The 27,847-nt window shown below is 40.2% G+C and overlaps 1 protein-coding gene across 1 annotated transcript in view; it reads right to left on the bottom strand.

The window, feature by feature from the left end:
* fgfrl1a (fibroblast growth factor receptor like 1a) overlaps positions 1-14,568 on the bottom strand; it is a 57,940-nt gene extending 43,372 nt beyond the window's left edge. The window contains exon 1 of the mRNA XM_070913508.1: positions 14,546-14,568. Within this exon, the coding sequence (XP_070769609.1) occupies positions 14,546-14,564 (19 nt within the window). The 5' untranslated portion in view covers positions 14,565-14,568. The remainder of the gene's footprint in view (positions 1-14,545) is intronic.
* Between the last annotated feature and the right edge of the window lie 13,279 nt (positions 14,569-27,847).

Here is a 27,847-nt window from a genome sequence, read left to right as displayed (position 1 = left end):
TATATATATATATATATATATATATATATTAATATATTTTTGGCAAGATTAGAGCATCCAGGAGAATTTGGATCATCACCTTGACCAAAGGGACAAAGAAGGAGGGAAAGACAGTGAAAGGAGAAAGAAAAGGTGAGCAGGAAAAAGAGTGAATAAACAGGGTAAACAGGCAAAGCAGGGGATGAAAGTAGGTCAAAGGCCATAAGTCCTATTCCAGTTCAGTGTGTGTATTTGTGTATGTGTGTGTGTGCATTATTCCTGGCTGGTCAGTGTATGGAGGCTGAGGACTGGGTTACATTTCAGGGCAAAATAAGACCTGAGACAGACAGGGAGCAGACGCTCTGATCCAGCGCCAACTACCGAGGAGTATGACAGCATACTTAGCTTACCTTCATCCTGAATCACCGACGTTAAAGCATGAAATATTTAAATTTTTAAAATCAATCTAGCAGGCTCATAAGTTAAACTACCATCTCTAGAATCCAGGGGTCTGCAGGTTTCTGACGGTTAAATTTAAGGTGCTTTAGAGCTACCAATAATCTAGAAATAGTTTAAAAGAAACACAAAAAAAAGATGCAAAAAACAGGAAACTGGAGAGGAACATGATGTCTGATTCTGTTGAGGCAGATACAAGTTTTGCATTCAAGGTCTTAGTTAGATTCTTTATTTTACAGTAAGACTACAAGACGTGATGACACATGAACAAAAGAGCAACATATTTACACTGAGAAAAACAATTCCGACACGCAGACATGTAAACAGCTTCACTCCAGCCGACCTTCACCAGTGACTTCTAACAAACACTTGTTAGGCTGCAAAGTCTCTCCCCAAAAGTGCAGCGGAGGCAGGTGCTGTGGTTGTATGTGAGGAATCTGAGGTCAGGTCAATTTACTTATTCAGTCACTGTCAGGTTACAGTCACCGGCAGTGGACACAACTTAGCAGTGACCCTCTGAACCAAAGACCAATTAAACATACCCTCTGAGGTAAACAACTACATATAGCTATACTGACCGCACCAAAATGGCTGTTGTAAATACATGCGTTTGTATAGTAAGTATACCGTGTGTGTGTGTGTGTGTGTGTGTACTGTATGTGTGTGTCTGCCTCGTGCCTCGTGCCTTGCAGATACGGCAAGACATAGTTGGTGCAAGATAAGAAATAGTTAACACTCTTAAGTGTGTGTGAGTATTGGTGTGCATGTGTGTGTGTGAAGCAAACCGGCGTCCTCGACCTGACTTTTATCAGCATTTTGGAGGCAGACACTGTTACTTATTAACAGCAATGATAACACACACACACACACCCACCACCTGCTGTGGTCCACTTTAGTGATAAAGAGGTGAATATTTGCTGTAAGGGAGCCTTTCATATTGACATAACACATATAAAGAATGAGACAGAGTAAGATGGTGAAAGAGAGAGAGAGAGAGAGAGAGAGACTGGTTTTATAAATATCTCATGCGTGGCGTTGGCTTTCTAGCAGTTAAATAATTGCAGATAAGATATGAAAGGGTTGTATTCAAGTAGGTGACCCTGGAAGGCCAAAACAACAGACACAGACACTTTTGTGGTCTCCAACGAGTAATAATTTACACCACATTACAGATAAACTCTATACGTAATCTGTAATCTAATGTCTAAAAAACTTTCACATTTCAACCAAGTTTGGTTCAGTTTAAAGTCTTTTGACCTGCAACTCACCAAATCAGTACTTGCTGGGTCATCATCTGAATAAACGTTGCTTCTATCTCTCCTAAGCTTTTATTTCTGCTACTTCTGACTTTGTTTTCCTGTGTTTTTGACATAGTAACAGAGGTTTAACCTGTGCATCGTGTATTGCATCCCTGTTGACAGTGTCAGGTACATTTACGTCTTTATGTTCTGCAAGTACAGTAAGTAATACTTTATCTACAGCACCTTTCAAAGACAGGGTTACAAAGTGCCTCATAGTTGGAAAAAAGACAATAAAAGCATTTGAATACATCATTACACCACAAGTAGGATGAATTAATGACTTAATTTCAAATGAAAAAACAGAACTTCCTCATCCCTCTCCACCTGTGTGTTTTCTGCTTCACTGGGTGGGGAGGCAGACATTCCAAGCATGCACATAACACATAACACACACATAACACACACACGCACACTCGTGCCCCCCTCCCACATTCCACACCAATCCTCAGCCGTGACTAAGTCCATTTGTTCAGCTCAGGTCACTGTCTCATCTCAGCCTTCTGTGTATGTGTGAGAAAGAGGGGATTAGGAGTGTGTGTGTGTGTGTGTGTGTGTGTGTGTGAGTGAGTGATTGCATGTGCTTAACCTATATATCACTTTCTGTAACCTTGATTGACATCTAACTGTCTCCCGAAGCCTTAATAGGAAAGAAAATTGCAAAATGAAGAAGGGAAATACCCGAACAATCCTACTGACTGGAAGTTGTTTAACCTTTAAAAGACAATGGCGGCTGCCTCAGCTGTAGGACCCTGCTTCATATACATCTCTGTTCCACACTGACATTTTCCTTGCGAATAGGGGATTGAACCTGCACACTTACATCATGTGCACACCAGTACATGAGGTGGAGTCTAAGTGGTGTTTCTTACTACTTCAATTTAATGATTCATCTGGTAACAACTCTTTTAATGGCACTATTATATTATACTGAGATGTATGATACATGTACGTTTGAAAGGTTTTGTACAGTTTTAATATTTTGCATGTGAGGATTTACACCCTGAGTATGTTGATAAACATGTCTGTGAGTTATACAGTTCAAAAGACAAGTAGTGCAGTTTATTTTGATAACAGAGACTAACTCAATGCATTACTGGATCATTCGAGGATATTTGCACTCATACATTTGACTTCTGTATGAAAGCAACAAGAAATTCAACTGCTCATGACTTTGTTTCAATGATTGTGCCAAAGCAACTGAGAAAACATACTTACAAAAATGTAAAAATAAGGGAAAATGCAGTCCACCTGATTTGGACATCAGAAAGGTGAGGGGGGAGAAGCATACTAAGATGGTCTTAGCCCTCAAACTTACAGTAAGACTCATCATGACCTCACAATGCTTTTGAGAAACAACGCCCTCCTTATTCACCCGTATATGTGAAGAAGAAAGAATATCCACAGGTTGAATCATTCCTTTTATAAACTAAATACAAGTGTGTGTCCCGGCACATGCAGAGTTTGCCATGACGCGCAGGGTGAGCCAGGAACAGAGCCTGAGAAGTGTTGATTGATAGTGGACACTCTCCACCAAACACAACCGCGCACACACACACACACACAGACACACACAAGCAATTCCGCCTGAAATCAATCAGTCATCATGTCTCTTGTAGCTGTCAGTGTGGACTAATCTCTCGGTCTGCCTCTCTCATGTATATTTGTGAGTAAGTGTGTCATAATTACAGCCGGGAAATGGAAAAAACACAGAACTACCACTACATAACACTCCTCTTTTCTACCTCTTTACTCCAGTAGCATGTAGTAGCAAGTAAAACTGATAGGAGTAGAAGTAGTAATAATACAGCATTGTAATAGTACTCAATTACAAGTAAATGTCTTTCATTCAAAATCTTATTTCTTGCACACCCACACAGGTGTTGACAATTATTCTGGTCCATTAGACCTCTGCTCAGGTGATGTTTGGTATGACGGGATGTCAAAAAATTCAATGTACTGCTAAGAGTGAAAAGAGGTGTAAATCGTCCCACCCTAACAGATGAAAGCAAAACTAACAGGAGACTGAGGGAGACGTCCTACAGTTTGCACACGCCCACACAGTCTAATCAGGGATATTAAGTAAAAACACCTGTGCAGGTGAGCCATAGGTGTGTAGGTGCTTCAATTATCAAGTTACAGCACTCGTTATGCAGAACGGACCCTTGAGTGTTTTATTAGTATATTATTCTTTCATTTTTATAAAATGTAAGCAGCATTTGTAGGTGGAGCGAATGTAGTCACAAAGCTGAAAATATTCTTAGCTCATGAAAAGTTAAAAAGCGATATGTGAGTTTCACAGGACAGCAACGCTAAAATGAAAATACTCACATAAACGACAAGTACTTCAGAATTGTACTTAAAGGACCAGTGTGTAGGACTGAATACCGCTCCCCTTCACCCCACCTTTTCCAAGCGTGTAGGAGAAGCTACGGTGGCCTTCAGGTGCATTTGTGCCACCAAATTCAAGCTGCACTTGAATTAATATTATATTCCATTTCTGCAAAAAATTCCCCCCTTAACCCTACACACTGGTCCTTTAAGTACAAAACTTAACAGTGTTACTGTCTACCACAGTAGACAGGGTACACCAACCTTTTTCCTCTCTAAAACTGAAAGTTAACACAGTGTGGTTGCAGCTGCACACCTAAACTCCCAAACCTCCACTACACCAGTGATCTGAGAGCTTTCCTTTCCTCCATCCCACTGCTTTCCCCAAAGCTCCAACAACACAACAGTTAAATCCCAGAAAGCAGCCCATAAGTACCTTTGTTAATTACGTGTGGAAGAATAGGCCTGTTGTGTCCCCGTGTGATAATGGTGCCAGCACAACAGAGGGATTACCTCGGGATAATACGTACCCTGAGCTGACCAGTGTGATGAAGGGCCATGTAGTGGGAAATAATTAACACAGCTAACTGGTCTGCAGGCCTTTCAGCTAGACGTCAGCACTGTGTGGTTACTGGCAGGGGATTAATGTCCTGGATTACTTCACTGTGGCTGTAACTAATATCTGGAGATCTTTTAATTTTTTACAGATCTGGTCAATGTTTTGCCTGTTACTTTGGGAAAAATGCAAGAAATGCGAGCCATGCCATTCTCTGCAGCTTTTCAAATTATTAACAATAATCAACACAAGATGCACTGTCTACTTTGGCTGCATGTGAAGTCCTGAAATACTTGTACCACATTGTGTCAGAACACGCTGTCTGAGTCTCTAGGTTATGAACTTTTGGCTTTTGTCTAGCAGGAGCTCCAGCTCACTGCAGACATTTTTGTTCCATTAAATTAATTTCAAAGTCAGGTCAAGACAATTTTATTAATCAAGCCGAAACTGTCAAATCACAAAGTTGCTTCAAAGGGCTTTACAATCAATACTGCATAAAATACTCTCAGTCCTTCGATCTCTTGAGTCGAATGAGTTCCCTTTAAAGGGGAAAAAGGAGGAGACCTCAGGAAGAACAACAGAGAAGGGATTCCTCTTCCAGGACGGACAGACAAACAAACAAAGCCTAATTCACAATGTTAAAGCCAGGTCCAATATATTCAAAACCAGGTTCACTATATTCAAGGCCAAATTCACTATCTGCACATCCAAATTCCCTAGATTTAAAGCCAAGTGCAGAAGGTTCAGATATAGTAGATTTAAATCAAAACCTACAACCTTTGGATCCAAAAACAACAGCTTTTACAGACAGATCCAACAAGTTTAGGGCCAAGTCACACATTTAAAGCCAGATTCACAGCACTTCAAGTGAAATTCACTTGATGTAAAGCTAAATCCACAAATTATAAAGCCAGTATATTTCATCAGAAGTGCTCATCAGATGGTTGAATAGCTTCAGAAACCCCTCCCCCACACCTTCAGGGGGCCTGGTCTGACAACTTTCTGAAAGAAACAACCTGACAGTCACACTCATGTCACGCAGTGACTGGTCAGCTGTGTGGAAGTCAGCCAGTCAGCAGAGTTTGAACTCCTCTGTTTAGCTCTCTTCTTTCATTCTTTACACAACTATTTCTCTCACTTTTTGTGTGTACAAACGATTGCAACACTATGAATGTCTTCCAGACAGAGGCTGTTTGAAAGGCTGTTTGTGCGCCATTATCCCCATTTTTAAACAATGATCGCATCTTCCCCCTCTATGACGGCCAGCCTTTCACTCCACCTTCGAGTGAGGACGTTCAGAACAGCTTTTAACACTTTTGTCTTTTGATATGGTCGGACAACACATCTTACGGACTAGTTATTTTCTAAAATAAGGCCTTTTCCACAGCTTTTCACACTTAAAAAACACAGTAATATAAGCAGCCTACGTCAACCATTGGTGGCAAATGATGAATGATGTCAAAATACATTAATGTAAATGTTGCATCATAAATTTTGAGACCATAAAAATGTATTTGTTTGGCCACAGAGTCACAGTCACAGTCACCAGTGTATTTGCCCCCTCCAGAGTCCCCGTCTTGCTGAACCCACCCCCACATCTCTCACACTCCTCTCACATTCCCCCTGCAGTATGGATTCCACATCGACAGCTGGCACTGCAGAAAAAGACGACTGCGTTTGTGTCCCCTCATGTGTGGCGGTTTTCAACTTTGTGCCATGTTTTAGTTTTAGTTTTTTGGTCTTCGCCCAACACATGCCACAACAAGGAAAATCAGTGTGGAACTGTTTTTTACTGCCATTTATGGTCCCTTAAATAGAGAATACTAGGTCCTATAGCATTTCCTGCTTTTTTAGAGAAGACAAAGCAGTGAAAAACAAGAAACAGGCAGGCATATTTACAGGCATCCTGTAATTTTAGATGAAATAATGCAACCTGCTATATGCAAAACTTGTATATGTATATATGATATCAGTATGTATCTAAGACTTGGTTTTGCATCACCAAAGACTGTGTACGTTAAAATTGACATGAATAAGAGCTCAACGGAACAGGCACAATGTCACAGCTAGAAGCTACAGCAACAGCTTAAAAAAAGTATTTCCTAAAGCCGTCCGCCTTAACATCCTGCCCCCGATCAGCCTCCACTTCCTGGGGTCGAAGGTCATCTGTGTTTCTAATAAACAACCAAGGACGGAGAGTGTGGCTGACTGTCCATAACATGTCAATCACATCACATTTGAGACTAAGGTCATAATGGTGGTATTTTTGGTTTAGTGTATTCTTCTGTTTCTGTCTATTACAGTCTATAACGCAAACACACACACACAGTTGCCATGACTGCTGGATCACTCCCCAACTAGACCCCAATCTGGACAGTCTGAAGCCCAAAGAAAACAAGGGTCTGCAGCGATCACCTTTCAGCATCTCATTTGTAACGTCTCATTTGTAACACCATCAGGAATAACAGCTGGAGACTGTGTGTGTGGTAGGAGGGGGTTAAAGGGGGGTTGGAAAGGGTCTGATTGAAGGGTAGACAAGGGAGAGAGAAACCAGCGGAGACAAAGAAAGTGGCAGAGGAATTAAAATGTCAGAGAGCGAGATAGAAAGTGACGGAGAGAACAGACAGATCAGAGAGAGGTGATGTAAAGCCAGTAGAAACAATTAGGTGAGTGACGCTCACTCAGACCTCCCTGTGGACAGTTTTTACTGTTTTGTTTCACCTTTGAATCCATTGATTGCAAAGTCTATTGATTATCCAAAGTAACCTGGAACATTGTTTCACTGGTTTTCAGTGCTGGGTAAAGAGAACCAATCTATCTGCAAGGTTAGATACCACCAGGGGTGAAAGGGAAATGTGTGTTTTTAGTAGTTTGAGTGAAAGTAGTTGGGCTAATGGGCTCACTGCAATCACTATAATCTACATTTACAACATATCTGGTATCTCAAAAGTCATTATGTGGTCACGGTTGATAACTTCAATGATTTCTTTTGTCTTGAAGAAATCATTATCATTATCAGAGAGTCTCATTAGGGTTAAGTAGGTGTGTCTGTGTCAGTTTAAATAGTGTATCAATGTTAATGATTGAAACTCCTGCGTCCCATGAAATGCATGTGGTGAACCATAAAAAAAAAACATTGTGCCAGAGATTCTGCCAAATGTAATAAACATGATAAAGTAATAACACGTTTTGTGCTTTGCATTTGTGAACTTGCGTTGCATTTGGATGGAAACACAATCTTCATCTTCATAATAGTTGAATGTATTGATTAATGTTTGGTAATCCTGTTTCTGACATACATGTCAATGAGGTTATTGAACGGAGACAGAGAGGAGATAAAGGAGTGAAAGCAGAGTGTGCCTGTGGGGTTCCTGTTGTGTTATTACAGTCTCCTCTGGTGCTGGCATGTGTCTTCTCTGACCCTATCTTAGACACACACATACACGTACAAACCCCCCCCCCACACACACACACACTCTCCCTGACCCCTCCCTGATCCACTGGCTGACCTGTGACCCGCAGTGCTGTAGCGTTGACCAAACATACCCCAACCCCACTGAGACCACAATACAGCACTGTGGCGCCACGACCCACACAATACTGCACTATGTAGGAGAGAGACAGGGAAGCTGAAGAAGAAAGAGAGTAAGACAAAGAGCAGAGAGAGAAGCTTATTCTAAAGGAGGTTCAAAAGTTTCCAAAGATACCAAATATGTCAGGCTGACTTTTAAGGAAATATATATGAAATTATGCTCAAGACATCAAGAATTTGAATGAACGGTACCTCCATAAAAACATGGTTTATTTCCTTATGGCTACTTCAGGGGAGGAAATGAGGAAACTGTATGTTAAGGGCTCATTGTTCTTTAACATTTCTCTCCACAAAGCCTCCTCCTGCTATCTTATCTTCTCCTGTTGCTCTTCTCTCTGCTGCACCCGCCTTCACAAACACACATCACATCTTCACGTGACCGCGACACACCATCAACCCCCACAGAGAACGTCCAGACAGCCCCATTACTACCCCACCATTAGCAAAGTCAAAGCAAACATTGACTTTATCTAAATGTTGGCTAATAGCCTTTAACATTAACAGGCCCTGTAAAACTCTGAGAAGGAGAACAGTGGTTACGAAAGTGGGGTGTGGGGGAGAGAGGCCGCCCCTTAAGGTCCCCATTCAGCTGCCTGCAAATGGGTTCATGTCAGTGCTGGTTAATCTTTTGGGTGAAAATGATTTCTAATGAAATTATAGGCTGATGATCCCATAGAGAGTTTACAATAAACACTAGATGAGTCTGTTTTTTTAAAGTGACAATCTTTCTTTCAGCTTCTCATTTGTCACAGCTCGACTTGTCCAAACAGCCAAACAAGACAGCATTTGGCCCCGACGTTAGGATTTAACAAGAGGAACTGAAAGAGTCATTTGTGCCCTTTGAAGCTTCCCTTTGTCTGTTAATCACCATGTAATCAACAAACACCACATGGGTTGAACGTTTCTGCCTTTTCTCTTATTTAAAAGGCAAAATGACGTGAAATAATAAATTAAGCTGCACAATAATGTAATCAGTTCCAGGGAACAGGCAGGCAGAAAACAAGCTGTAAAAATGTTCTTCACTAACTGAAAAACATTTATATTAAATGTTGGTCCCATGCCGGAGAAAATGCACTTTTCTAAAATCTCCTTGCATGGATGCTGATGAAGATTTCACTCGGCTCTGGTGGTCTGGATCAAGCTCTTCCACTGCAAACACTGAGGCTGGCAGGCAGATGCCCACCACCAGCAGCAGCATCAGGCCATATAATGGTTAGCATGTCAAATGGTATTTACGATAGTTAGCTGTGACTTAGGACGCGTTGCATGCTTAAAAACACAGGAGCGGGTGGAGGGGATTTACTGATGTGAGTGTGTCTGTTTACAATGAGGTGAAGTTCTGTGTTTGAAGCATCTGTCTGTGGTATGCAGTTGTTTACTCTATGAGGAATCAAGATGCCCTCCTTCTCCTCCTTCTCCTCCATTCCTGAGGAGATGTCTACCACAACTAACACAATGTGTTTTATTACAAAATGTAATAAATTGGTTAATCAGTGCTTACTTTAGTTAGCTTTCATTTGGAAGAGTGAGTGGGAAAACACAACAACAAGATGGGTGAAGTTTAAACATAAAATTGGCACGATTCATCAAAGTTTAACCCTTTTTTATTCATTGGTCATCTACAACTCCTTGTTAGATAGACGCATTTGTAACCAAGGCCAGTGCTTTCCATACTGAAATACATTGATCACCAAATCTCAATATTCAGAGATGGGGGGCCTATACCTGTAATTATTGCCACTATCTGCTGTCCCTTTTTTAGCCCTGCAAGTTGGACACTACTTATGCCGCGACCATTTAGCTTGAAGTTGACCCAACTGGTAAATAATACAATAGTTGAAACGATTAGTTGATTAATTGATCCAGAGAAAATGAATCGACTCCGAACACTCTCTGGTTCCTGCTTCTCATATATAAGGATTTGCTGCTCTTCTGTCTCATAAACCCTTGTCCAAAGACAAGTTAAACAAAAGTTAGAGTGTCCTTTTGAGAGAATGGTACTCGTTTTTTCGTCTGACTGCGGCCCTTAAAGGCACTGTCACTCCCCTCCGTTCATTCATGCAGCTCTCCCATCCAACTCCCATTTCTTTATAAGGCCCAGGCTCATCTAGTACTTTATACGTCTGTGGATGGCTTCCACTACAATCCTGAGGAGAAACAGACACCTCTGTCTGTCTGTTGGTCTTGTTATCTAGTTGTCTCTTTACTTTTCTACAGGAGTTTACAGCTCTGTTAGTTATCCATTGCTTGTGTCTCTGGTGCACCTCCTCCTCCAGTCCTTTTTACCTAACCGCAATCCTCTCCTGCCATCATTGTTAGTGTTAGCATGCTAATTACATTCCTCAGTAATGAGTGTGTGGGGCAGGAGGTTGTTAAGTGATTGTGGACTGTGTGTGTGTGTGTGTGTGTGTGTGTGTGTGTGTGCTTACATGTGTTAAGTCATATTTATGGGTAGCGTCCTCTGGTTGTATACGTTTTCAGCATCTGTGTATTCTGTCATTTACACTCTGCACTGTCTCTCGTGTCTTTCTCTGTTGCTGCGTGTGCGTCTCCGCTTTACAACCATCAAAACAACGAAGATGCATTTTTAATGTGTTACTTTTTACACTTGGTGTAACAACAAATGAACTCTCCCATCTCTCTCCTTTTCTTCTCCCTCCCTCTGGCCAATGGGTGGTCGATGCGGCACAATCACATGGAAAACATTAAATTGTTTAGACAGAACTGTGCGTCAGGAAACAATGTACACAAACCCAAACTCATCATCTCATTTCTTGGTATATCCTCTGTTTTCTGAATCTGCTTCAAAGGATTGGGGTGGACGAGTGAGACAAGACAAGAGTGAGAGAGTGTGTGATGATACACACTGTAGGTCATTTCAACACACAGCGTCACAGGTAGAAGCAAAGAACAAATGAAAGTCTCTGCTGGAGTAACTTCAATAATCACATTGTCACTATCCTCTCTGCCCTGCTCCAGTTGTTTGACCATGAAGCGTTTAACAGCTGGCTTACGTAAATACCATCTGACATGCTGATAACCATCTGACATACACGTGGCATTTGTGTGTATGTGCACGGAGACATGCAGAAACAAAGGCAAGCACATATGAACCAATAAACAAACGCTTGATCTGTTCAGTGCATTCCAAGTGTTTTTTGGGATACTCTTCCTCACCTGCCACCTGCCTCATCATCAGCCCTGAGAGAGCAACAGAGCTAAAAGTTCACATAAGTTTTTCCACTGAAGACAAAGTCAAGTCGCTCAAAATGCAACAGCTGCTCTTCTGAAATGGGTTTCTCTGTAAGACTGTTAAATGCAAAGAAAAGAAGAATGGTCTCGAGGGAAGCTGTGTACCTCGTGTACTTGTAGCTGCAGTGGAAATATTGATGTAGTATTACTTCATCTACATTTAGCCAGGAGGAAAAATACACACAACAAAATGCAAACAATGCTCTGTTGCTTTTAAAGAAACAGTTCATCCAAGTGTAAAAACAATAAGTTGTGGTTTTACGAGGGGTTATGTGCGAGAAGCGGTGACTTGTCACCGTGAGGTTGCCAGGCAACCAGCGGACACTTCAGGAAATTAGTGAGCCCAGCCAAGAAATAGTCCCACACATAACAGCTCATAACTCCCTCCAAGGCTAGTTATTTCACCCTGTTTCCAGTCTTTATGCTAGGCTAAGCTAACTGTCTCCTGGCTGTTGCTTCATATTTAGCATACAGACACGAGAGTGCTATCCATCTTGTCATGTAATTCTTGACAAGAAAGTGAAAAGGCATATTTCCTAAAATGTCAGACGATTGTTTTAACAGTGTAAGAAAGTGTTTTCGGGTGGACCTTTCCCTCTCACTGGTCACACTTGAACCTAACTGTTTCTGGAGCTGCAGGTAGCCCAGGGTGCACTGGCCTACTACCAGTCTTTGACCCCTGTACTCGAGCTCACTGTTGTTCAGTTAACAGGGGAGAATGCTAATCTCTCAGCTGCTCAGTCTCATGCACCGGTTCAAACAGCATGGTTGTGTAAGCCTCCGGAGTGCAGTTTAGGTGACGCTACATCTGCTGCAATGAGGGCATAAATGTTGCCTCTATCTCTGGGCTGTATCTGTATCTCACTCTTCCACTCTTTTCTGTCCAGTTCCATCCCTCCATTTCCAAACATTTCTCTTCACCTCTGTCTGTTGCAGACGTACAGCGAAGAACTTTGCTATTCCAATGTTCCTGCTTCCATTCGCCAATCAACACTCAAAGCGGAAAACAGCCTTCTGCCATCTGATGTTCAGCCCCCACGAGGTCCAAGCACACCCAGTAACAACCATTCAAACTATTTTGCCGTCATGGTATCTATGTATTTATCATTAAAGTACCCGTTTTGTTCTCTACTTTTCAATACAGGGCTGTGCTTTGATTTAGCTATTTCTTTAATACAATAAGCCACTCTGTACTTCGCAGTCATCATAAAGGTTCTGGGAGACATAACTTCCTGGATTTATACAATAGTGCCTTTACATTTACTGTAACTGAACCTTGTGTGCAAAGGGGACTGCCCGGACAGATGAGGCCACAAAAGGGTTCATGTTTTCAATTCTAAATGTCATGATGTGTCCTATGATATTTTGCTTTTTATTGTTCATTGTTTATACAGTTGCCCTGAGTAACCCTCCTCCGGTATGCATATTTCTCTGGGACATCTCAGCAGTCACCAAGACGCTAATAAAAATGCTTCTCTGTGTCGTTTCTCTGGAGAAAGCAAGAAAGGCGGACTATATATTGGACTACTGTTATGTAATGTTTAAAGGCAGAGAATAGATGACATGCTGCATTACATGCTGCAACAATTACAATCACAATTACATGGAATGAACCTCAGACCACGGAGCCACCAAAACCCAGCATCCTACTGGCATGATGTCTTTCAGCTGCCATATCTTCAGTGTTACAATCGCAAAAAAAAACCCAAAAAACAGAATAAATAACAAAAAATAACAATAACTACTTTTATATCACTTGCCTGAGGCTAATGTAGAAACAAACATAGCTTCATTTTTCATTTCTTCAACCTCACAGCAGCCTCGGTTAGAGATGTCTCCAGTGCTAATACTTTACTTTAACCAAGAGAGAGGATCTGTCTGGCAACTCGAGTTTAGCCCATCACAAGATAAGGGAGAACTTCAGTTTCTAATAGGTTCATAATGGTATTTTGTCCGCTCTGTCCTCTTCATGCTCTCCTGCCCTCTCTCTCACACCCCCTCCTATAATCTGTTTCCTTCTCTCTCTCTCTCTCTCTCTCCTCTTCTCTCCCTTCCACTCGTACCCCAGCCTTCTGCCTCTCTCCGCTGCCTGTCCTGGTTTCATTGACAGACTGCAGGCGGTGAGGGGGAGGAAATGCTGCGGCATTGCACAGCAAACATCCCTAACAGGCTAATCTAATCTCATCTCTTTGCGGTCTATGGCCCTGTGTTTACTTTCGGCCCCGTGTCTGCACACTGGCCCGGCCTCGCCTCGCTGAATGCAGCTTTGTTCCCACTGAAAACTCATCATCGGTGTGATCTCGGGAACGGGCGCCAACTCCGCGACCGTCTGCCCATAATGCCTGCAGGCTGGGTCAGAGATCGTTCTCATCTATGTACAGCCTCTGTTGTTGTTTGTTTTCGTTATGTTTAGTTTTATTGAAAGACTCAAGTTAGCATGCAGACTACTGCAGGCTGTTCACTGTTCAATTTAGATTATTAGAGTTGAAAGACAACATTTTACTCCAACAAGGTAAAATAACCAGAAGGTAGAAAACCACACTAGTGCCAGGCGAGTGCAAGAAGACCTGCCAGTAACTGAATAACCAGTCAAAGTCAAAGGTTCACCGACCATCTGAAGATATTCATTATGGTCATTAAGTTCACCCCGGGAGTGTCTGCAGATATTCCAAAATCTGAGGAAATGTATCAGTGCAGAATGAGCAAATACAGGATTACAACCATGTTTACAAAGCACACAATTAAAGAAGTTCCAAAGAACATGTGATAGAAAAGCCGGAGAAGATGGAGGAGAGGGTTTGTTTCTGCAGTCCTCCCATCATACTTTCAGCTTTAATGAGACAATTGTGTCTGAAACCACAGTCAAAGCTATCGTACCACCATGTTTCAAATAAATCTTCCAGGGGTTGGATCAGCAGCGTAGCAAGAATGCAAAAATAGTAAATTTCACTACAGTAAATTTGCTGCACGCTAGGTGAACTTATGGAAGACTTTTTTACAAGTACGACTGGAGAGAGATTTATCTCACTGATAACTCTAATGCTCCAAGTCTTTGTTAAAATCAGTGCTTCTGTTACTCACCTCTGGCAGCAGCAGACATCAGGACCATCTCCAGCAACAGAAAGACCCAGAGAAGCATTTTGGTTTATTTTTTAGGAAGAAGAATGCTCAGCCACTTTTATCTGAAAGGAAATGAAATGAGAGAAATATTTATATATTTAGGAGATACTGAGAAATACTTAGAAATCATTTCCCACCTTGAAGGTACATTTTAATCTTTTAGATTGCATCTCTATATATAAATCATTAATCAAACAGCTGTATTGTCCACTGTCAGAATCTGATTTATTCCAAGAATCCACCAGCCACATTCATTATCTCCCCATCTGATGTTTTTTTTGATTAATTGCTGCCAAAATAGCTGCAAGCGCAAAGGAATTAAAAGCTAATTTACTACCAACTGGCTGACAGCTGGTGACCATCTTGTTGAAAACCTGCCTTGAATTTTAGAAGAGGCAAAAATAGGAATACGTTGATAGAAAATAATCAAATTATTCCTTAATAAAGGCAAGTAATAAAATAAAAGTCCCAGTTTCTCTGAACAAAACTGAGAGACGTGTGTATTTCTTATAACTCCACTGATCCCTGTGCGGGTGTTTTCAAAACTTACCAGGCTTCAAGTCTCTAAAGGCAGACGTTATATAGAACACATGCACTCACCTCCATCTCTTCAATTCAGTGTATCCTGTCTTATAAACATTACTCGGCACTCAAACACCCTTCTTTCTGAAAGTCAAACTCTTACAGATTTATTCTGTCCACCTGTCCATATGTCTCTCCTTACAGTGGTTTTAATCTTTCCGCCACATAAATTCTTCCCTGAACCTTATGAGATCTTATTTCAGTCCTTCACATGCTGTATCTTTGATCAGTACCTGTCAACCTCAGCGTCTCAGTTCACCAGAATCTGCCACACACTTAAAAGGGCAGGATAATTGATTACCAAAATCAGGTTTAGTCGCATTTCTATTTGCATAGGTAGATCTTACAGCAAGAACAATCTTTATTCCCTAAATAAACATCATACAAATCAGCTGACAGTGGCTGTAAATGTAAAAGTTTCTTTAAGGAGGAGGAGAGCCTGCAACCTGTGACTGTTTGCATTATGATGATTGCAGACTGGAGGTCTAATGCATTTTTATTTATCATTTGTTTAAAAATCAATAATTTACAATCGAATAAATAAAAAACGGATGTAATTATCATAAACCCTTTGCATTGTATGGCATTATTAAACCATAGTGCACTATGTGAACGTGCTGTCTATAGTTGTAATCACTTCATACAGTCAGAGTGAACTTTGTAAATGCTGCAACACGTTACAACTCACTTAACTTTAAGTACCAACTCCTGTACAGTACAATACCGTTGAAGATCATGTAGGAATATGACATAACTCAAAAAAGGAATCAAAAGGTGATAAGTTCCCTGTAAAGTCACAATAAAGTGCGCCAGACAAACATGTGGCCACATGATATAAATGTAACAGTGACTTTGGCTTATTAATACAGACTTACTGTAAAACTCCCAGCAGTGACGAGATATCCAGTCTGTCACCCCCTGATGACCTGCACGCACACCATGCCTTTATCCCGAAAACAGTTCTTCCCCTCCTCTCCAGTGACTTTATGATCTCAATAACTTAATCCGCGATTCAAACCAAGAGTCATTTACACGTGTGATGAGACGCGTCTGTCACCGAAACGCCAACTTGTAGTAAATGAAGTCGACTTTGAGAAAGCGCACAAAGGAAAGCTCTAAGTAAGCGAGAGTAAATGTAGGAAGAAATGTAAAATATATAGGCTGAAGTCAAACACGTGAGCGCTCCAAATGCAGGCTGTAGTATTTCTGAATGACAGTCCGCATGTAAAACGCTCGAGAGACCAGTAACAGCACCGGGAAAAGAAAGAAAGAGGAGAGAAAAGAAAAACTTTCCCCGCCTGTTTGCGAGACTACTCACACCGTTATCTATTAAAATGAACACCTGAATACTATATCCACACCGCCTCCAGCAGCGGTTCACCGTGCAAACTTCAGCCGCAGGCGAGAAAACAAACTGCGGCCACCGACTGTCTCAGCACGGAACTTTCAGCCAATCAGAGGGCAGGCCAATCAGAGCGCGAACCAATCAGCGAGTAGGAACGCGCTGGACAAATTTGGAGCGGTTTAGGGGGACAGGAGGGGGGCATTGATTTATATTCACTTAAATCATTTGTTAGGAACAGAAATGGTGCACAAACCGGGGTGCACTTTGCTCCAAGTCTGGGATTTCCATTCTTAATTACCTTCCATTATAATGATAATAATAATAATCATTATTAGTAGTAGTATGGTTCTTCTTCTTCTTCTTCTTCTTCTTCTTCTTCTTATTATTATTATTATTAGTGGTAGTAGTAGTAGCAGTAGTAGTAGTAATAGTGGTAATAGTAGTAGTAGTAGTAGTACCAGTAGTATATAAATAACTATATAATTTAGGACTTTTTAGAAGAGAGATTTTCTATTCTATTCTATTCTATTGTACTCATGACGCCTGGTGCATGTACAGTACCTCATTGCTTTTGCCCTGTGGTCAGTGAGAGCTGGAAGTAATATTATGGACCTACACTGCCACCTCATGGCAATTAGACGTTATTACAGCACTCTGCAGCACGCACTGCATGTGAGACACAACAGTAAATGTGCTTCCTGTCCCGCACCATTGATGTCCTAGGTCCTAGGAGAGACTTGAACTTCCTAGGACCTAGGAAGTTCAAGTCTCTCCTTCAACTAGATAAATCACACATGCACAAAAAGCAGCGTGTTTTCGATATATGGGTGGTTGCCCAGGTGATCTCTGATCTGTCCTGATACAAAAAGTCCCTCAGGAATATGTTTCAGCTGTGAAGAGTCCTGCAGAGCTTCAGACAGTTGAAAATGTCTCTCTTCCCATCTGAAGAGTCAGCTCATGCTCTGAAATCTCAGTGTACTTGTAGTTTGATATAACCTTTAACATTCTCTGCAGCACTTTGGATGACCGTCCACTTTTCCATATGCAGTTCTTATTCACAAATTGTCCAATAATAATAATCTTATTAAGATAAGAGACTAATCTTACCTTTCATATTTGTATAAAACATTTGTTTTAATATGGAAATAACGCTGACCTTGATGATTCTAGTCTATTCCACACTGTAAAGCGATAGTGCCATCTCCTGGTGGTAAGTGGAACACCAGTGTTGTCACCCTGTAGAGGTTTGGATGAATCTCAGTGCAGAGAGGACTTAATGGACATTGGTGAGCACCAGGGTGACAGATGGACACAACTTGGGTCCAATCACAAATCCTGTAATTACATATTTGCCTGTAAAACACTTTTATATTTGAGAATCTTGAGGACCAGACAAGCAGTTTGAACTTTCTTATTACCTCCTGTAATTTAGAGCAAGGGACTCTTCAATATATTGATATTATTCGATACCCTGTTATTAGTCCAAGCTCGCTCAAAAGTGGAGATTGGATATTGAGATTGAACCCTACACTAGAAGCAGAGTTCTTACTTGGTACATAGAAAAAAATAGCAATATGTTGGAGGTTAAAAGATGATATGTTGAATGTTTGATCACCAGTGGAGATACAGTAAGCCAAGGATGATGTAATCTAAACATTTTTCATTGACGTTCAAGTTATCAAATTCACTGGATACACAGAGAAGAACGTGGAAACACTTTCTACAAATGGAAAACTAAAAGGCAATAAGATGGATCAAAGTATGCTCCTGATTGTTGATCAAAGTATTATCTGTACAAAACTTTGTAAAAACATGTCCAAACAAGCTTTTTGGATGATGGTCAAGGTTTAAACATGAATCAAAGATAACTTCGCCAGTCCTAAACACGTTTAATGCTTCAGGAACAAATGTAAATTATTTCTGTTCCAGCCTGTGTTTGGGCTCAAAACAACCTCCCGCTTTGTCTGAAGTGGACTCAAGGACATTTTAGGACACCCAGTGCTTGATATCAGTTTAACGGTCATTTAATACAGCCATCTTTACGGCAATGATTTGGTTTAACTGTGAAGCACAGCAGAGTATTGTCTATGGCTGTGCTCCAGGTCCATGGCTTTAACCACTGTATTTCAGCGTCAGGAGAAGGCAGACCAAACTCCTGGGAGTCTCACAGAGTGTCTGAGCTGCTGGGAAAAAAGCTATCTGCAGATTTCTAAAGTGCAAACCTAACATTTTTGAAGAACTGTTAATTCTACCTGGAAATAAATGTGAGGCCAATTCAAAAACCAGAGAAGAGAAACAAAGTCAAACCACCCCAGTAGAATACATTAATGTTTGACTTAAGCTTTGACAGTTTATTAGAGTGATTAAGTGCTTTATATGAAATGTTAATGATGCCATTCTGTAAAACTGTGACAAATATCCCTGATAGTGAAGTGACCATGAGCTAGAGGGTTATTATTACTATGTTCGTGTTATTATTATTAAAACTCTCATCTGTCAAATGTCATCTGATTTGACTGAACTCCATTAAAGGATGAGCTGTATATGCAGCGTATGTAATTACTGACCAAACTGTTTACTGAAATCTGATTTAATCTTGTCAAAAAATATAAAAGATATAATGAATAAAATGATAAATGAAAATGATTCAATTCAAATTAGAATTCAGTGCATTATTGTAAAGTTTAATTCCATATTTTCTTCAGTAGATGGTAGCAGAGGACTTTATTAAGGGGACAAAAATAGACACAAATACACACAAGCATGCACACATGCAGTGTTTTATGTTTTTTAGTACAGCTAAAGTTGTAAGAACTTGCCTTTCTTCTCAAATCATCATGACAGATGGTGGGAATATGGTTGAGTATGCTCCATTGAAATCCATGCACTGTGACAGGCAGTAGGCTGGAACTATTTCTGGTAAAGACTCTGTTGTGTGTGTGTGTGTGTGTGTGTGTGTGTGTGTGTGTGTGTGTGTGTGTGTGAGAGGGAGAGACCATGTGTCCACTCCTGTGTGCTCTGAAGCCATGTCTTCTATATCTGAAGGCATCATGTGTGTAGTAATGTCCTCCATATCTCTTTCCAGCTTCTACAAACTATTCTAACACACACATTCATGAATTACTGTCGAGTGTAATGTTTTTCACCTCTTGCAACTGTTGCCGAACATATTGTCTGATGAATACTACTTTTGTAAGAGGCAAACTTCTGCTCTCTGTCCTTTTTTTATTATATAATGTACCTCCGCTACACTTTCTGCTCTTCTCTGCTCCAAAGAAACCGGTCACCAGAAGCCAGACGTCCATTTGTTTTCTATAAGCAGCGAGACTAAGAGAGGTGGTCAGCCAGCGGTGATGGTCGCTGCCAGTTTGTTTGAGAGGAAAATGTGATCATAACTCCACTTGTGCAGAACATCCCCTGTCAGCAGCAGAGTACATCCTGACTCTCCTTCATGTCCTGACTATCACTGCAACCTTTGTTACACTGCAGCTGGGAATTTGTCATTTTAATTCATTGGCTATTACGGATGTTTTTTTTCTGAAAGGGTGATGGGTTTCTATTGAAACTGTAAAGTTATTTCAGGACTGAACACTCCTTAAATCTCCACACCTTATTTCAGTAACTATAGGCACAATGTGGTGTTTCATCAGATGGGTAGTCTTCACATAGACAAGGTCAAGCAAAGAACGATTTGATGTTGCACACTCAAAGATTTATGATCATAAAATCTGTTTTCTAAGAAGTTAGAATTGGTGTCACCTGTTGCAGAATACAAAAACCCTTTATATGTGTTGCACTAAAAACAATTTTGACTCAAGGTCCACTGACTTGCTTGCTCATAAGCTTTTGACTGTATCACAGTGGTTTCTTCATCAGCAGATAGACTTTGCTCAGCTGTCTCAATCTTTCTATTATTCTGAGCCCTTTTCGTCCATGTTGACTTGAAAGTTGAGCTTGATAAACATTGTAGTATATCAAGGATGTGAGTATGATTTACTAAATGAGACTTCTGCTGATGATTTTGTATCTGTGGTTGTAGCTTATGCATCTATGGCTGCTGTATGACTCAAAGCTAACTACGGTGTGTCTTTTAATCACTTCACCATGGTGATAACATCATAGACAATCCTAAATAAAAGTGGTAGTATTATTTGTACTGTCGGTCAGTGGGCAGAAACCTGTAAATAGAGCCTTCCAGTTCAGTCAGACTAGTTAGGACATGGCTGTTTTCATTATTAGGTTTTACTGGGCTTCAGCCAGTGCAAGAGGGCGTTTATATTCTGCAGGCGTAGCAAAATGTCACATTCAATCTGTACACTTTGTTTTCAAAAGGTCATAATTAGCTAGCAGTTTTGAAACAATTATGGCCAAAGTGCACCAATTTCCCTCGAAGCAAAACATAGAATTACTCATGGAGAGTGAAACTGAACGGTGTGTATGTGTGAAACATTTGTGGTTTGGTGTTATTCCTACTTCTTAGTCCAGCATCAAATGCTTTGTCTCTGTATCAGCTGGAAAAGTTAAATGTAACAGGGAAAGACTTTAAAAAAAAAATCTTATCTAAGTTGACTGAGCATGAATGCTGTTCGATTTAAGCAAGATCACACTTTTACATGTAGGAGCAGCTGAGAATAATTACAATTTATTAGGCAGATTGGAGAGGGTTCGGTGATGGGAGGGCACACACGCACACACACGAGGGAAATTAAACAGCAGCTGCAGAGAAACAGGGAAGCGTAATTTATTCAACATCACCATACCTGCCCCAATTTGCCTGCCAGCTCAAAGATTTGGAAAAGCAATCTGCTGAGTAGCCAGGTGTACTGTTGGCAAAAACACTTTTTAGATGTGATAACAATTCATAGCTCACAGATTGGGAAAAACAGAAAAACTGTTTAATGTTACTCTTGATCATCCCTTATAACCCTAACAGCTCAACAGGTACAACATGACAACAGAGCTGCAGAACAAATATAGACTCTGAAAACCCTCAAACCAAACCTAAATGTGTAAAATAAGAAATGTTTTATTTTTACTTTGCTGTCATGAAGAGGTCAAATGAGTGATAATGTTGTTGTTGCTAGGGCGGTCTGACCAGTTGCTATGGGCAGTCTCATCTGTTGTAGGAAATGTCTCTGGTTAAAGTTTGAAAGAAGGGAAGGACAGAGGGCGAAGTAGCCACAAGGCTGTTACTATGCACTTGTGTGTGTGTATGCATCTATTGTATGAGTCTGTGTCTTTTATAGGATAATATGTGCATGTGCTTAAAGCGTGTGAAGATTTGTGTGTATATACTGTGCAGCATTTCGCGGGGTGCAGATACCTTTAGCTGTTCATATATACATACAATGCATGTGTGTGTGTGTGTGTGTGTGTGTGTGTGTGTGTGTGTATGTATGTTGTAGTATGGCGGTCTCACCTCAAGCCTGAACCCAGCGTAGCCGCGGGGAGGGTTGGGCATTTATGAAGGAATTCTGTAATTTTCAAAACTGTGGTTTGAGTTTCACTCTTTTTAACAAGCTGGTTTGGGCACTGATAATGGAAAACGGCTGCAGAGAGAAAGGGAGCGAGAGAGAGCTAGAGAGAGTGAGCAAAAGAGAGAGAGAGAGAGAGAGGGAGACTTTTGGCAGCCTTTGGATTCACTTCCCATTTCTCAAAATATGTTTTTGCCGTTTGCTCTTCAGGGACTTTTTGCATTATCATTTCTGTGCTTGTTAGACAACAAACACTGAATATGGAAAAGTTGTGAAAAGGGAATAAAATGAGGGCACGAGATACATTCAAGTTCATAAGTGGAACCCATCAATCCCACCGAGTACCATGACCATGAAGTCTTGACCCCAGAAGCTGAACCAGAAATGATTCACAGTACAATTTGAAAACTTGTCGGCTGTATTATTAGTTGTTGCGCTGGGAACTAAATCTGAAAACAGGATTCAAGTGTGAATTTCTTTTCACCTTGGCAGCTCCGTGATGTTAACCTTCCTGTTGTGGTCCCTTCTAATTGACCAATTTCCAAACTTGCTGTATTTTCTTTTATCTGCTTGTCATGAGGTTGTTTTTTTTATGACATCCTTCACACTAAATATCCATAAAATTGAGATTCTTACACTGAATACATTTTTTCAAACCTAATTTATTTAGTTTAATCTAGTTTATTTATGTGCTGTGTCAAATGTGACCAAATAATAGATAATAAATAAGGCTACAAGCCTGACACACACAGCAACGAATTGAAAAATAAATAAATACATGTATATTATATATGTATGTATGTAAATATGTACACATAGGCCTGCTAGAGATCTGCACAGCAACGAAACTGAGAACCAAACTTGGCTTTCAAAGACCCAACTTACTCTGACTCATGCAGCCAAATTGAGACCCAATTTCAACCACACTTTGTTATATTTTAGCTCCTACAAAGCGAAAGACAAATGCTTATTTTAAATACACAGGAAAGCTTTCTCACAAATGAAAAATAACTAATCTGGACAGTATAATCTGTAGTAGAGCCTACATGTGCACAGAATAAAACACAGCAGCCAACTCATTCTTTTACTTTGGTAGTTGTTACAGTCAAAATAATGTATGAACTGTGCGTGTTCCAACTAATTGTGTTGGAAATGTTGGAACTCAAAGTTCAATTTAGCATCGTGTATGTAGATTAGAACATAAACTTTCTAACATACAATATTTATTCCAAAAAGAAAAGTAAACTAAAATAAAAAGAACCCAGTAATAATAATAAAAAACTCATAAACTGTACAGTTATGGTAACAAATACCCTTGTAATTACCCCCCCCCGCCCCTCCTCTCAAGCCCAAGCTCTTTTTCTATTACCTCTTCTGTCATTACTGGCTCATTACTACTACTGCTACTGCTGTTGTCTATAATCCTACAACTACTACTAATACCACTGCTACCTGCGGTATCCTGGAAGTGTATCGCATGTCTTCAACTCCAATACAATAAAAGTGGTACTACTACTACAGCTGTATCAGCTTGGTTCACAAAATCTGTACAGTTTGTAGGAAACATTAGTTGTGTTTCAAGCAGAACTTCTTGTTCCACATCTGGATGCCAGGTAGTCCGACCCCCCGCCGCACCTAAACACACACACATTACCACACACACATATATACACGTCGGTCCAAGCGACCATGGGGGCCTGTTAAGCTAACGGGAGATATTTAGCCCCCAGACTGGGAAAATAAAAAGTGTAGTGTAATGGAGCCAGCTGTAAAAGCACAGAATGGTACAGAACAGAGTACAACAGGACATTGCCTAACCTAGTGTGACTTAGGGAAATCGAACCTGAGACTGGACTGATTCAGGGTCAGTACTGGTCTCATTTTGCCCAGTGATGACATCAGGTGTAGGATAAAAGCAGGTTGTAATAGGAGTGTGTGACACTCCCTAATGACACAATGAGATGCTGTTGTTGTCAAACGCAGCTGAACTTGAATCTGTCAGTTGTGTTTTTTTTTCTGGTTGCAAAATGAAAATGTTTGTTGATTTTTTTCATCGTTTAAAATCTATTAAAATCAACTTGGTTACTGTTACTACACTTGCAATATTAATGTTTTCAGTCTCAACATGAACTGTTTTTATGTCTGCACTACCTTTGAACTTTTCAGACAGCTTTTTAAATGAAATTATTTAAAAGGGTTTGGACAATGCTTGGCCACACAACATGAGCTTGTAAACATAGTGATGGACCAACATTATTACATTCAGTCCAATTAGTCCATCTTTTGAAACGAATGGTGTTGCTAATTCTTTGTCCCGTCCATCCATTGTTTAGATGGATTTATTGTTCCAGATTTGTTTTCACAGCCAGTACAACACTGAGACAAACAGATATAGACAATATATAAAATGTATACATTCATACCCCTAATCCTGTCCAACTCATAGCAGGGTCAGCGAGCCATACCTGCTTACCTGCTTATCTTCAGGGTAGAGTATGGGGAGGCATGGTACACCGGCATTTTAACCTAACAGGTTAAGAAAACACGCAGTCAAGGGGAGAACATGCAAACTCCACACAGGAAGGCCCCAGTGCTGACAACTTCACCACTGTGCCGCCCGATTGTGCGGCTGCTCAAAACTGTTTGAAGGATTTCTGTGCAACGTCTTGAATCCTTGGTCTCAGCACTGTTGGGAACAAGCATCAGCAAATCCTGCTCATCGTTAAGTGATGAGAAAAAGAAAGCAGCACTGTGAGGAAAACTTCCTGGCGAGCATTTAGCATTAAACTAACTCACAGAAGTGATTTTGTCACATTTATGATCATTTGGGGGCTGCAAAATACAATATGTAGAGGAGAAGCTGTGACTGCATGTACAGTTGAGTATTTACATGTCATTTGTTCCTGTGTGGGCCACATGGCACTGCTGCTAATAGTGTTTAGTATCTTTAGTGCTGCTGTAATTAAAAAAACTGTGTGTGTGTATATGTGAGTGTGTGTGGGGGCTGGTGGCTTTCTGAGGTGTTGTTTTTGTACATTTTCCTCCACTCTGTTCTGAGATGTTTCATTAAAAACATTAAACATTAAAGTTTTCATAAAAGCTATATTATTAACTTCATCTCTCGCTCCCCCACATTCTGAGGTAATGCAGAGCAAAGAGGGATTTTACGAGCACTTAACACTAATGTTACACTAATGCTGCAGCCATGAGCTCATGTTCTGAGCCCCCCCACCTTTCACACTCAGTCCATATATACAGCATCTCACTTTCTCTCACTCCCTCTGCACTCTTAAAGGTGTTGAACTTTGTTAAAACTTTGTTCCCGGCTATGATATACTGTCCAAATATCACTAATTGTTTGTTTTATTGCTTTTTAAATGGCAAGAATTAGTGTCAGGTAAAAGATATGTTTTATTAGCATTATTTTTTTAGGATTTTGCTTTTATATGCTTCTGTCATTTTATATCTTTCTTTCTTGCCAACTGCTTTCCATTTGTCCATTTATTTTTCTTCCTTTCCCACTTTTCGTCTCTCCATCTGTCCCATTCTCCATTTTTTGTCTTTGCCACCTTTGTCTCTTTCTCTGCCTCTGTCTTTCTGTCCACTTAGACCTCTGCAATTTTTGGTCCAAAACTGCGAGACACTCCTCTTTGTCGCACTCTCAGGATTTTATTACCCAAAATGACCAGCTTCCTTCCTTTTATTAATTAAAAAATTGTTTTATGCTATGCGGATGGAAAACGTCATCATTCTGCACTGATTCCTAAGGTTACAGTGGACACATCAGCCAAAAGCACCTCGTCGTTACTTTCTGTTCTTGCTTCATCATCAGAACTCATTATTCTTTTGTCCCCGAGCCTTTTACCTGATGAACTTCACCTTTGGAAAGTAAAGAAATCTAGAAAAAAAAGTCGAAATCGAAGAAATTCATTGTTTAGATTTTGACATCAACTTTCAACATCAACTTTAACTTTGTTGTCTCTAAGGGGAAATTTGTCTGCAGCTGGGTTAAACTCACACAGACCTGAAGATAAAACATAATAAAACACATAAAACATATCACAAAAAAATTGTAAAACATGTAAAACAAATAAAACCCCACACACAAGCTCCCAGCGTACATCAAAACACAATGTATATTAGTGACAGCATAACTTAAAATCCATACATCCAGACATCATAATACGTTTAATTATCAATAGGTAAATCACCGTCATCTTGAGCCTTTATTATATGTCAGACTGATCATCAGCTGACTCATCCTGAGCATTTAACAATCTGATCTGCATCAAAGTTGTTGAAACTTAGGCCTTGTTGTCAGTCCTTAATCATTACCACACCAGATATGATGCCCCACACGAAAGTTGGCATTGAATTCTTGGTCAGATTATTGGCTTCAAGATCTAAATCCTAATTTTATTGATTTTAGTATTTGTAATCAGGCAAATATCTTGCTCGCTTTAACATTAAACAGTGATGCATTGAGTTATTTGGCATATTTTGTTAAATTTAAAAAGGGTTGTGTAGAAAAACAGGTTTATAATGTTTATAATCCTCAAACTTTGGTATTAGATATAAAGATGTTTCAGTATTGATACTGAAACTAAGATATTACTTTATACTATATATTTTATTTTCAAAAATGTTCCCAGTTTATGTCATACTCATTCAAGTCATCGTAAGAATCACATCCATCCCTGTACATTATATCATTGGAGACGGAGCATTTATAGCGTCTTTTTGTATTTTAAATAAAAACAAAGACCTACAGGTCGACACATTTTTGAGAGTTCATTCAGCAAAGTACTCTCACCCACCTCCTTCACCTGACAAGAGGTAACATGCTGTTTATTAACCAGTAAATTCTTCTTTATCTCGTCTTTTTTCCACACTAACACAAAAGTCACACACCCACACCGAGACCTGGAGCTACCTTGTGTTTGCCCACCTGTAAATCAGAGTCCCGGGCCGAAGTTATCAGTCCAGCTTAACAGGCTGTATTTATTGGCTGTGAGTGCAGCTACAGATCCACAGGAATTCCACAGAATTACTATAAGTATGATATACTGCCTATTACTCTCTGCACAAGTTCACACATGAAAGTATATGAATGTAGGTGAAGTCACACACATGAGCCCGTGCAGTGAGCCATTAATTTTTATACTGTTTACCATTCCTGCAACGGCCTAATCAGTTGATTTACAGGGTCCTTCACCCTGTATGTATTTCAGCATTCTCCTTTTATATTAGATTCAGGTTTCTGTTACGTTTCACTTTATTTTTATAGGCCAATTTAGAACCATTGAGCTGCCCCCCCCCATTAATGCCTCAACATGTGGACCTCACGTCCGTAAAGCTTGTTTTAATAAAACTTTTTCTTTCCACTCTGATGACAGAAGAACCACTTGACAGTCCCCATTCAGAATAACTTCTGCTGCAGTTTAGTTTAATTACTTCGATCAGGTAAGCCCTGTGTAATTGTTGATGATTTGACACACATTACCCTTGATATTTTGATCTTTTGAAGCTGGCTTAAAATCCATCTGAAACTGTAAGTCCTTAAGCCCAAACCTGCAGGCTTACTAACAGTTAGCTGGATCAAGATCTTTTAGGGCGAACCCCATACATGAGCTCAGTGTTGATATATTTATGATTTTAGGTGAGAACATGTGGGTTATTGAGAAATCACTATGATCTGTTGGTGTAATTATCACAATTTAATTTTCACCAGTTACCTTAAGTAAAAACGTGTCCACCAAAAAAGAAAGCAAAATAGCAAAAACACATAAACTCAAATGAAACTGACCAATGGGGCCAGACTATATGGCATTTAATTTGACAATAAAAAGAGAATTTGGTTTA

The sequence above is a fragment of the Enoplosus armatus genome, chromosome 10 (genome assembly GCF_043641665.1).
Source record: "Enoplosus armatus isolate fEnoArm2 chromosome 10, fEnoArm2.hap1, whole genome shotgun sequence".
In the NCBI taxonomy this organism is placed as follows: domain Eukaryota; kingdom Metazoa; phylum Chordata; class Actinopteri; order Centrarchiformes; family Enoplosidae; genus Enoplosus; species Enoplosus armatus.
The sequence above is the reverse complement of the archived record's forward strand: the minus strand, read 5'-3'. Positions and strand labels throughout refer to the sequence as shown.